The sequence below is a fragment of the Nyctereutes procyonoides genome, unplaced genomic scaffold, assembly GCF_905146905.1.
Source record: "Nyctereutes procyonoides isolate TBG_1078 unplaced genomic scaffold, NYPRO_anot_genome, whole genome shotgun sequence".
Lineage (NCBI taxonomy): Eukaryota > Metazoa > Chordata > Mammalia > Carnivora > Canidae > Nyctereutes > Nyctereutes procyonoides.
Window position 1 is genome coordinate 6,883,244 of NW_026575126.1, and position 13,044 is coordinate 6,896,287.

Genomic DNA, 13,044 nt, shown 5'->3' on the forward strand with positions numbered 1-13,044 from the left:
TAGATTTGGTAGCTGGAATTGATGTTTTCTTCCTCTGCAACTAATACATTGAAAGAATGTACTCTATCTCAATTATGATAGAATATGTAAGACCAAATGTAAAATCTGGGTAGTGATGTTGCTGTAAAATAAAATTAGTTGAAAGCAAAGATGGTCATGTTTATTTTTTATTATCATACCTGCCATATTCATTTAAATATCATGTGAATATGGTCTAATAAGAGCTGTAGACTGCTATAGACTCTCTATTGTAATCTTAATCGTTATATTTCCAAGTATTGTTTCACTCACCTAACCGTCTAATCAATAATCATCTCATCTCCATCCAACAATGACTAATTCAACTAACATCAAAGCAAATATTAACTATCAATAAACAAAAAGGACGAACTTCAGCTCCTATACTAATTTCACTCATCCTATTTATTGGCTCAACCAATCTACTAATTCACTTAGCAAAACAGATAATCATTCTCTTCTTATAAATCATTAAGAAAATATCCTATTTAACTCTGGAAAACAATAAATAATAAAAAATAAACTTTATATGATATTGAAGCCATCTACCCATGTACCTGCATGTGTTTAAGAAAGCAATTTTGGGCAAGTGCATGAAACTTAAAATTTATTTTGAAATTAAAACTTCTTTCAGAATGTTAATTTTACTACTATCCAAAGGAAATACTTCAATGAAACAAAAGGACTAGAGTACATTGAACAGTTATGCATAACAGAATTCAGCACTGTCCTAATGGAAGTCCAGTCCAAGTAAGTTATGATGTAAGGAAAGTAATACATCTGTAGTGTGAGTTCCATGAGGGCAAGGTCTTTTGTCTGTTTTGTTCTCTGCTGTATCTCTAGAAAAGTGCCTGGCTCATAATACACACTCAGTGAAATAGTGATATAGTTAACTAAAATTCACATGCATGGAATATTCTGCCAGCTTAATTTATATAGCATTTTTCCAAATTGGACATAATCTGTTGTATTATGGTTGCTGCTCATTTTACTTTGGAGTGAATTGCTCAAGTAGCTACAGTAACCTAGAAATGTGAAACACAGAGCTGTGGCCCTGTAACTTCATGCCTGTACTCCTAAGAGATTCAGCTAAGACAGGGAATGATACTTTAAGAAAGGATATGTTTTAGAAAGTATGAAATAGATACTTTATTGTACCAGGTTGGACTAGTTGTTTATTTTGTTAATCACAGTGACTATGCTTACCAGGACCATAACACAGTTTTCTATACCTAGGAACCTCCTAAGTCTGTCAGACCTTTTCAATATTATTTGAATTCTTAGAACGGTACATTGACACAAATTACCATTGAAAATTGTCTTCTAACACAATTCTTTATTGGAGTCCTTAAGTGTCAGACTTCAGAAAGCTATCAACTTTTATGTTTTAGAAGTTATGTAGCTAGCTTTCAAAAATAAAGAGCACTTGGTGTGCTTTTTCCGTTTGAATTTAAGCAATGCTATGCAAATATTTATAATTTTCCTAATAATGAGGTGAAATAAATGTTTCCTTGCATAGCAATAGTTTTTATTTATTCTAAACATTTATAGTGATGTGTCATTGGTCACCTTACAGGTATTACTGCCTTGCAGCTGTTGCAGCTTTATTAAAATATGTTGAATTTATTCAAAATTCAGTTTATGCACCAAAATCGCTGAAGATTTGTTTCCAGGGTAGTGAACAGACAGCCATGATAGATTCATCATCAGCCCAGAACCTTGAATTACTAATTAATAATCAAGACTGTAGGTAAGATCATCTAATTTTTTTTCTTATGAAGTGTAAAAAATGTATTTTATTATGTCCTATTTTTCTATGAATGGCTACTTTACATTTCTTTAAATTGTTTGATGTAGAAATATTGAATAAACAGACCTTTAGTCATTGTACCATTGTTCCTGAACTGCTCAGATGTTTCACTAAAGTCATATTTTAAAAAGATACTTGTGTGGAACAACAAAAAACAAACAATCCATTTCAAATCCAGCAAAGGATTGAATGGACATTTCTCCAAAGAAATATACAAATGACCAACAAGCATAGGAGAAGATAATAAGCATCACTAGTCATTAGGGAAATGTAAGTCAAAACCACAATTACTACTACACACTTATGAAGGTGGTTATTATCAAATAAGCGGAAAATAAGTGTTGGCAAAGATGTGGAGAAATTGGAACCCTGGTACGTTTATTATGCAAATGTAAATTGGCACAGTATTTTGGGAAACAGTATGATGATTCCTCAAAAAAAGTTAAACATAGAATTACCATATGATTTGGCACTCTGCTTCTAGGTATATACCAAAAAGAATTGAAAGCAGAGACTCAAAGAGATACTTGCACGCAAATGTTCATAGCAACATTATTCACAGTAGCCAAAAGGTGGAAATAAACCAGATGTCTATTCATGAGTGCTGACTAGATAAACAAAATAGGGTATACACATAGTGACTAACAGAATATCATTTAACCTTAAAAATGAGTGAAATTCTAATATATGCCCTGAGATATATGGAATAAGCCAAACTCAAAAGGAAAAATATTTTATAATTCCACTTAGATATTTATACTAGACAAATTTATAGAGACAGAAAGTAGACAAAAATTATCAGAGACATACATAGAACAGCAGACAGTGGGTAGTTACTGTTTGGTGGATTCAGAGTTTCTGCTTGGGATATTGAAAAAGTTCTGGAAATGGGTAGTGGCAGTGGTTGTATAATATTGCAGGTGTATCTAACAACACTGAATTGTGTGCTTAAAATGGTAAATTTATGTTATGTGTGTTTTACCACAATAAGAAGATATTGTATCCAGATTACCACAAAATTGGAATCACCAGCTTTAAAAGCATCAAGTACAGGAAATTTAAGTGGCTATGTTATTTGAAAAGGTAAAAATACTTAAATCAATTTGGTCTGTGGTGTATGACTAGATTGCTGGTTTTATGGGTTTATTATTAATTTAGGTAGAGTACCAGGAATATTGATGGTGAGCGTGAGACAGAGAAAAAAGAGGGAGAGAGAGGCACAGACAGACACACACGGTGTTTATAGATTTCATAGTGGGGTACTTAAACTAGAATTAAAATGTTAGTAGAAAATAATGCAGTCAACATGGTGATGGTGAGGCATTAATGTGGATTTTGTTTGGTATGGAGAATTAATGAGCCATGGTTTTTCTCCTTGATGAATTACAGTTTAGAGGAGGAGACACATAGACAGTATTATTAACATGTACTAAGTTTGGTGATAACATTTGCATAAAAATGATGGGATCAATAGCAGAAAGAGAGTTGATTGGGCTTGGGTTAAGGGTAAAGGAAAGGCTGTCTAGAGGAGATAAAAACCTGGGGTGCAAGTTTTGAAATATGAATAGAAGTTATCCAGATGAAGTAGAAAAGGTAGTGAGACCATGAAAAATCAAATCTTGAGGGGATCCCTGGATGGCGCAGTGGTTTGGCGCCTGCCTTTGGCCCAGGGCGTGATTCTGGAGACCCGGGATCGAATCCCACGTCGGGCTCCCGGTGCATGGAGCCTGCTTCTCCCTCTGCCTGTGTCTCTGCCTCTCTCTCTCTCTCTCCCTGTGTGACTATTATAAATAAATAAAAATTACAAAAAAAGAAAAATCAAATCTTGAAAGCAGGATTTTCAATATAACAACATGGTATGTGCAAGGAAACTGAAGCTATTTAGTTTATTTACTCATTGGTAAAATGCAAGTTGGGAGTAAGCAAGCTTAGAGAAGTTATATATCATCTTTTGGTAATTAAATATAACATTAGATATCAATGAAAGGGATAAGCTTAAAATGATTAACAAATTTTATCAGTACAAATTTGAAACCAAAGTTGTTTAAAAATCTCTATTTGTATATTCCTATCTTAGCTTCACTTTCCATTATGTAAAATTGCCAGACATTATTTGCTGTTGCAAACTTAGAAACAGGCTATCTAATTTTGCTAATTATTTATACTCTAACCATCAAGAGCAGTTTAAGTATAGGTACTGTTGATACTACTTTAAGTAAGAGTAGTACTGTATATAATACTTTGTTATCTATCAGTATAGTGGCCTCAGTTCCTTTGCAGTTCCATTGACTAATGATGGTCTAAAATTACAACATTAAAGAATTTGTAGTTAATTGGAGTTATTATTCCCTTTCAGCTTAGTGAATAAGTAATATTTTTTCTTCTTGCTACTTAAAAAGGATTAATATTATCTGGAAAAATTACTCTGTCATTTGCTTTCTATGTTGTAATACCATAGAGTAACATAGAAAGTCAATAACCAAGGCTGGTAATTATCACAAAGTGTTTTATATTTTGTCACATTTCATAGTTCCTCATTATTTATCATTATCATTGTCAAATATTGCTTGAATTCCTGCTATATATTAAATAATAGGATATTTGACCTCTAGGAGTTCATTTATAGTTGAAAAGGAGTATATGAGAAGTCTTTTCACAGACTTGAACCAAAGCATATTAGGTTAAAAGATGGGTATTATACCTGCTGAACTATCTGAATAGCCCCAGCGTTTCTGTAGACTTGTCACCTGTTCAGAGCAGTTTCACCCTTTGATTTCTATAGCAAACGGCAGGTTTGGGTGTGTTGCTCACTTCCTTTGTTCCTACAGAAGTCCAGTTCTCAAAAAGTAAATGCCTGTAATGACGCCACCCTTGCCTCTGGACAGGACTTGATTTGAGTAGTTGTCTGGACATTTGTTTAATTTGATATACCAGGGGCACCTGGCTGGTTCAGTCAGTAGAGCATATTACTCCTGGTCTCAAGGTTGTGAGTTTGAGCCCTGTGTTGGGGGTAAAGTTTATTTAAAAAAAAGAAATAAATTGATATACCAAAAAGCTGCTAGTCTGATGGCTAAGACTCATTCTTGTTTTCCACCCTCTCTCAACCCAGATTCAGTCCACTAGCAGATCCCCTTGATTCAATCTTTGGTATACATACCGATTCTGGACACAACTTATCATTTCCAAGGCTGTAGCTGAAACCATTATCTCCATAATTTTGGCCTAGACTACTATAGTAGCCCCTAACTTATTTCTCTGCCTCCTTTGTACTTTTCTACACTTAGTCTATTTTTCACCTAGTGGGCAGACTGTGATCCTTTTAAACTAGGAATCAGATCTTAGAACTCTGCTGCTGAAAATCTTACAGTGGCTCCCATTACATTTAGAATAGAATCCAGAATCTTTACCATGGCCTCCAAGGACTTCTGTGTCCTGGCCACTGTCAACTTCTTCATCTCCCTCCATTTTCTTTCACTTGCAAAGTTCTACCAACCATGATCCAGAAAGGCTTCCATGGCTTAAATTACTGTTCTGCTTGCTCGCCACCCCCCCCTTTTTTTTTAAGGAGATAAGGACTTTTTATATTTTTTATTTTTATTTATGTATTTAAAATATTTTATTTTTATCTATTATTCATGAGAGACACACAGAAAGACAGAGAGATGCAGAGACACAGGCAGAGGGAGAAGTAGACTCCATGCAGGGAGCCCGATGTGGGACTTGATCCCCGTCTCCAGGATCATCCCCTGGGCCGAAGGCGGTGCTAAACTGAGCTACCGGGGCTGCCCCTGCTTGGCCCTTTTTAACTGATAACTGTCTTCTTGTTATTTAGGAAACTTTGGACATATTAGTTCATTACTTCAGTTCTTTCCCTTGTAAAATGTGGTTAAATATAGCATCTACCTCACACTGTGGTTATTTTAATTAAATAAGTTTATATATGTAAAGTGCTTAGAACATTGCCTGGGACATACTTAGTGTTCAATGTCTGTTTCCTATTCTCACCATCGTTGTCAATATCATCTGCATCCCATCATCATCTTTGCATACCTTTTGAATTAAACTGTGAAATGCACATACAGGTCTTTCTCAACCAACTAAAGCAATCCTCCTGGTCCTTCTCTGTATGGTCCTGTTTAATACTTTCTGTATTTGAAATGATTTTTTTCTCTTTTATTTATAATTCTCTAACTTCTTAAATAAGAACAAAGTGATTTTATTAAATACTCATTTTTTGGGATCCCTGGGTGGCTCAGCAGTTTAGCGCCTGCCTTCGACCCAGGGCGTGATCCTGGAGTCCTGGGATCAAGTCCCATGTCGGGCTCCCTGCATGGAGCCTGCTTCTCCCTCTGCCTTTGTCTCTGCTTCTCTCATGAATAAATAAAGTCTAAAAAAAAAAAAAAAACAAAACTCATTTTTTTTTCAATGTGAAAGCTCTGTTCCCCCTTAAGAATATATTACTGATATCTTGCTGTTATTGAGGGAATGCCAAGGACCAGAACATTTTATATTTGCCTGAATATTCTCATGAAAAAAGTCATGAGGTAAATGCTAGAAGATATTGTCTATCCCTTGCTAATTAAGGCATTATTCATTGATAGCATACTTGGGAGCATATTCTAAATATATATTCTCAGGTCGTATCTCAGACTTAACTCATCTCAGAATTGCGTGTGTGATTTGTATGCACATTAAAGTTTGAGAATCACTACTATAGATTACAGGATTATTTAGAAAGTGAAATGGTAATTCTTTTGGATTTCCCTTGTATACTTAATGAAATTTTCCTAATTTGTGTTTTCAAAGGAATAATCATACGCTCTTTGGTGTTTTAAATTATACTAAGACTCCTGGAGGAAGTAGAAGACTTCGTTCTAATATATTAGAACCTCTAGTTGATATTGAAACCATTAACATGAGATTAGATTGTGTTCAAGAACTACTTCAAGATGAGGAACTCTTTTTCGGACTTCAGTCAGGTAAATGAATATCATCTAATTTTATGAATACGAATTATTAAAAAAATACATTGTCTTTTTATAAGAATACTAGTCATATTGGATTAAGGCTCATCTGATAACATTATCTTAACTTGATTACATCTGCAAAAATCCAATTTCCAAATAAGGTCGGATATCAGGGTTTAGAACTTCAAAATCTTTTGGGGGGACATAATTCAGCTCCCATCACATGAGGTAAGAGAATTGCCTTTGGCACCTGGCTGTTTGTTCACTTGTATAATAGTACAGTTCTCTTCTAAATCTACAGGTGGAAAAACAGTAGATATGCACTGCTCCTAGTCCAATTCCTGGTTGCTAGCAGCTTAATCTGTCTTTTATACCTACGGTCTTCCAGCCATCCCACCTGTTCTGGTAGTCTAAACTGAAGTGGTACATGAGAATCTAGAAGGCATTGGGAAAGCTACAAAGAGGTGATATATATATTTTTTGAGGCAATTTTTTTAAATTATTTTTTTTTTAGTAATGTCTACACCCAACTTGGGACTCAAACTCAAAAACCTGATCAAGAGTTGCATGCTCCTCCACTGAGCCAGGTGCCCCACAAAGAGGACATTTTTAATTGTAATCCTTTTCTTGTTCATAGTACCATCTTTTTGGTTTACTTCTACCTGGCATTCTGTGTAATACAGTTGAGCGTCTGCCTTAGGCTCATGTTGTGATCCTGGAATCCCAGGATCAAGTCCCACATTGGGCTCCCTACATGGAGGGAAAAAAGTTACACATCAAAAAGGTGGGAAGAAAATAACATCTAAAACAGAGAAATATAGTTTTAGAAGGAAAGAGTGATCAACAGTGTCAGATTTTGAAGATAGATTATAACTAATAAAATTCAGAAAAGACAGAATTCATTGTCTTATTCCTGGCATATGTAAGATAGATAAAGATGATTAAAATAAGTAATGTTTATCAGTAGAACTGTTCTATTTTATTATTTAAGGATAACACTTTACATATTTTATATTTTGAACTCTAACACAAAGTTTAAATGCACATTTTTTTTGTTTTAGTTATATCAAGATTTCTTGATACAGAGCAGCTTCTTTCTGTTTTAGTCCAAATTCCAAAGCAGGACACGGTATGTATGCATATATTATATGTTATATTGTTATACTTTATATGATATAACTTGTCTTAATGTGATAAAGCAGTTGGAAAATATAAAAATATTTTGTAAATTACTTCATTATTAATATCTGGAACATTTTTTATGCCTTTTTTAAGGAAACACTGTTCCCCCAATTTCCTATTCTATGTTACAGTAAAAATGAAGTTTCTTAGTTGAGGAATTGGTATATTTTCATTAATCTAATACTTGCTTAAAAAGTTTATAATTTTTTAAAAACTTAGACTATAATATTTGCTTAATAAATAACTAAATAAAAACTTTGTTAGATCCAAAGATTATGGGTGCTTCTTAAAAGTGAACATTATGTGGGGATCCCTGGGTGGTGCAGCGGTTTAGCGCCTGCCTTTGGCCCAGGGCGCGATCCTGGAGACCCGGGATCGAATCCCACATCGGGCTCCCGGTGCATGGAGCCTGCTTCTCCCTCTGCCTCTCTCTCTCTCTCTCTCTCTCTCTCTCTCTCTCTCTCCTCTCTCCCCTCCCCCTCTGTGTAACTATCATAAATAAATAAAAATTAAAAGAAAAAAAGTGAACATTATGTGAAGTTTGATTAGCATTCAAATAAGCTTATACTTTAAGGTGAAACAATGTTTTTGGATATTTTTCAAAATTGCTTAGCGCTTATGGGGACATCCTATAAAGAAAGTGATAGATGGGTTTTTTTTTTCTTTAAGGTGAATTAAAAAAATATTTACCTTAATGAAATACATGCATATTTTTGCTTATATACTTAAAATGGAAAGGAGTTTTGTACCTCAGTAGAGTTTGATTTAAAATTTGATTACTTTGCAAATCCATTGAAATCTAATTATGTTTCAGAAGTCTTTCTATATTATAGAGATAACACTCTTTAGTTTCATTTATAATAAAAACATCTGATGGATGGAAAAGCTTTGGCTGTTGTATACACACACAGAACTAGAAGTTTTCTTAAATAATTGAAATACTTTATAATTCAATGTATGTAGGTGGGAAGTAGCCTAAAGCAACTGATAAGTGACGTCTCGGACAAAATTAGTTATGTTCGTAATGTGAGTTTGAAGGTATTCCCTCCTCTTTAGCTTTTTAGTCCAGTTTGTGTAGAACTGGTGTTATTTCTCCCTTAAATGTTTGGTAGAATTCACAAATGAAGCCTTTAGAACCTGGGAATTTTCTTTCTAGGAAGGTTTTTGACTATAAATTCCAACTTCTTAAATAGATACAACCTCTTCAGGTTACCTGTTTCTTATTGAATAAGCCTTAGTAGATTGTGTCTTTCAAAGAATTTGTCATTTCACTCAACTTGTTGAATTTATTGGCATTACATTGTTCATAATGACCTTCTTATTATCCTTTTTATATTTGTAAAGTTTGTAGTGATATACCTCTTTTATTATTGATGTTGATAATTGATTATTCTTTTTTTTCTTAGTCATCCTGGCTAGAGATGATCAATTTTATTGGTCTTTTCAAGAAACCAATTTTTGATATTTAATTGATTTCTTCTTTTTTTTTTTCTCGTTCTCCATTTCATGGCTACCTGCTTTTATCAGTCTTTTTTTTTTTTTTTTTTTTTTTTTTTTTTTTTTTAGTGAATGCTTGTTTGCTTATTTTCTTCCAAGTTTTTGTTTCAGTTTTAGTTAGTTAATATAGTGTAATATTAGTTTCAAGTAGTGACTCAGCACTTCCATACAAAACCCAGTGCTCAACCAAGTGTACTCCTTAATCCTTATCACCCATTTAACCTATCCCCTACCAACCTCCCCTTCAGTAACCCTCAGTTCTCTATAATTAAGAATACTTTACGGTTTGCCCCCCACCCCCTTTATCTTTTTCTTTCTTTTGCTTACTCTGTGCTTAGTTTAGTCTCCTTTTTCAGGGTTTTGAAGGTAGAAGCTGAGATCATTCCTTTTTTTCTTTTCTAATATAGTCATCTAGTGCTATAAATTTCCCTCTGAGTAATGCTTTAGCTATATTTCATAGTTCTTGATATGTTGTGTTTTTCATTCAAAAGAGTTAAAAATACCTTCTAATTTCCTTTTTAATTTTTTCTTTGACATGGATTATTTAGAAGTGTGTTATTTAGTTTCGAGTATTTGGGAATATGCCAGATATCTTTCTGTTACAGATCTCTAATTTAATTCCATAATGGTCAAAGACATGTCTAATATGAATCCTTTGAGCTTTATTGACTCTTGTTTTTATGGCCAAGGATATGATCAATCTTGGAAATGTTCCATGTATACTCGAAAACAGTATATGTTTTGCTGTTATTGGATGTCATTTTCCATGAATATCTATTAGTTCAAGTTGATTGATAATGTTCTTCAAGTCTTTTTATTTTTCTTAAGATTATTTGTTTATTTAATTCTTAAAAAGGATTTATTTAGTTTAGAGAGAGGGGTGGAGAGAGAGAGAGCATGAATGGAGGAGAGGGAGAGAAGCAGATACCCTACTGAGCACAGAGCCTGATAAGGGGCTAAATCCCCCGATCCTGATATCATGATCTGAGTGAAATCAAGAAGTAGACATTTAACTGAGCCATCTGGGTGTCCCTCTTCAAGTCTTTATATTTTTATTGTTTTTTTTTTGTCTATTTATCCTGTCAATTATTGAGAGAGGGATGCTGAGAATTCCAACTATAATTGTGGATTTGTCTATTTCTCTTGAAAGTTCTTTTTTGTTTTTTATAGCGGACATTCTATTATTAATTTGCATACATAAAGTTCAAAATCATTTTCCTCCTCCTTCATTCTTTTTATTTCTTTTTCAAGTTTTTATTTAAATTCCAGTTAGTTTTAAATACAGTGTAATATTAGTTTCGGGTATAGAATTTAGTGATTCATCACTTACATAAAACACCTAGTACTCATCACAAGTGCCTTCCTTAATACTCATCACCCATTGAATCGTCCCCCTGTCAACCTCCCTTCCAGTAAACCTGTTTTTCTCTGTAGTCCATTTTATGGTTTGCCTCTCTTCTTTCCCCCTCTATGTTCATCTATTTTGTTTCTTAAATTCCACATAAGAGTAAAATCATATAGTATTTGTCTCTCTCTGGCTATTTCACTTAGCGTAATACACTCTAGCTCCAACTGTGTTGTTACAAATGACAAGATTTCATTCTTTTTTATGGTTGAGTAATACTCCATTGTGTATGTGTGTGTGTGTGTATGTGTGTTTGTGTATGTGTATGTGTGTATACATACCAACTCTTCTTTATCCATTCATCAGTTGATCTTTGGGCTCTTGTTATAATAATTTATATTTATATAATAATTTGGCTATTGTTTATAATACCATAAACATCAGGGTGCATGTACCCCTTTATATCAATATTTTTGTACCTTTTGGGTAAATACCTAGTAGTGCAGTTGCTGGGACATAGGGTAATTCTATTTTTAACTTTTTGAGGCACCTCCATATTCTTCTCCAGAGTGGCTGCACCAGTTTGCATTCCTACCAACAGTAGGAGAAGGTTCCCCTTTTCCCATGTCCTCACCAACACTTACTGTTTCTTGTGTTACTAATTTTAGTCATTCTGACTGGTATGAGGTGATATTACAATTTTAATTTGTATTTTCCTGATGATGAGTGAAGTTGAGAATCTCTTCATGTGATTGTTAGCCATTTGTATGTCTTCTTTGGAAGAATGTCTATTCTTCTGCCCATTTTTTTCACTGGATTATTTGTGTTTTTTTGGGTGTTGAGCTTTCTAAGTTCTTTATAGATTTTGGATACTAACCTTTTATCAGATGTCATTGGCAAATATCTTCTCCCATTCTGAAGGTTGCCTTTTAGTTTGTTGTTTTTTTTCACTTTGCAGGAGGTTCTTATCTTAATGAAGTCCCATTAGTTTATTTTTGCTTTTGTTTCCCTTGCCTCAGGAGATGTATCTAACAAGAAGTTGCTATGGCCAATGTTAAAGAGTTTGCTGCCTGTGTTCTCCTCTAGGATTTTGATGGTTTTGTGTCTCACATTTAGGTATTTTATCCATTTTGAATTTATTTTTGTGTATAATGTAAGAAAGTGTCCCAGTTTCATTCTTTTGCATGTAGCCATTCAGTTTTCCCAATACCATTTGTTGAAGAGACTGTCTTTTTTACATTGACTATCCTTTCTTGCTTTGTTGACGATTGCTTGACCATATAGCTGTGGGTCCATTTTTGGGTTTTCTATTCTGTTCCATTGTCTGTTTTGTGCCAGTTGATCACTACAGCTTTGTACTATAACTTGAAGTCCAGAATTATGATGATGCCTCCAACTTTGGTTTTCTTTTTCAAGATTGCTTTAGCTATTCGGGGTATGTTCTTTCTATCCCTACACTGTGGAGATCAAGAAAGGATGCTGTATTTTGCCAAGTGCTTTTTCTGCATCAACTGAGAAGATCATATGTTCTTGTCCTTTCTTTTATTAATATGATGTGTCATGTTGATTGATTTGTGAATGTTGAACTACCCTTGCAGCCCAGGAATAAATCCCACTTGATCTTTGTGAATAATCCTTTTAATCTACTGTTGGATCCTGTTGGCTAGTATCTTGAGAAGTCCAAAACATAATTTTAAATAAAAACTGTTAGAACTTCAAAGGGAAGAGATAATGAATTAAGATGGCAGCATAGTAGGAGGACCATAGGCTTGCCTTGTCCTTCAATCACAGCTACGCAACTCTTAAATCATTCTGAATACTCAAGAAATTGGTCTGAGGACTATAGAACATACTGCAGAACTGGAGGGAGAGAAGAATCCACTTCGAAGAAGGTAGGAAGTACAGAGTCATCGTTTAGGGGAGAAACAAACTACAGATGCTGTGGAGGGGAGTGAGCCTTTATCACAGAGAAAGGTGAGAGAGAATGGAGTGCACAAGGATACAAAGAGAACACTTTCCCAAAGCCATTGGCTGGGAAAACAAGAGGGACAGAATTTCATGAATTTTTATACACAGTGGGGCTCAAAGACTGGAGTTTATAAAGGTCCCCAGCTTCAGCTGGGTTAGAGACCTGAGGAAGCTGTCTTATTCCTGGAGAAGAGGCAGGTAAACAATGCTGGGACAGACTGCATGATCTGAGAAATACCTAAGGGGCTTGGAGAGAG

General features: G+C 34.4%; 1 protein-coding gene across 1 annotated transcript in view; it reads left to right on the forward strand.

The window, feature by feature from the left end:
* MSH4 (mutS homolog 4) overlaps window positions 1–13,044 on the forward strand; it is a 77,530-nt gene that overhangs the window by 13,002 nt on the left and 51,484 nt on the right. The window contains 4 exon segments of the mRNA XM_055341005.1: window positions 653–768; window positions 1,595–1,768; window positions 6,635–6,807; window positions 7,857–7,924. Of these exon segments, the coding sequence (XP_055196980.1) occupies window positions 653–768; window positions 1,595–1,768; window positions 6,635–6,807; window positions 7,857–7,924 (531 nt within the window).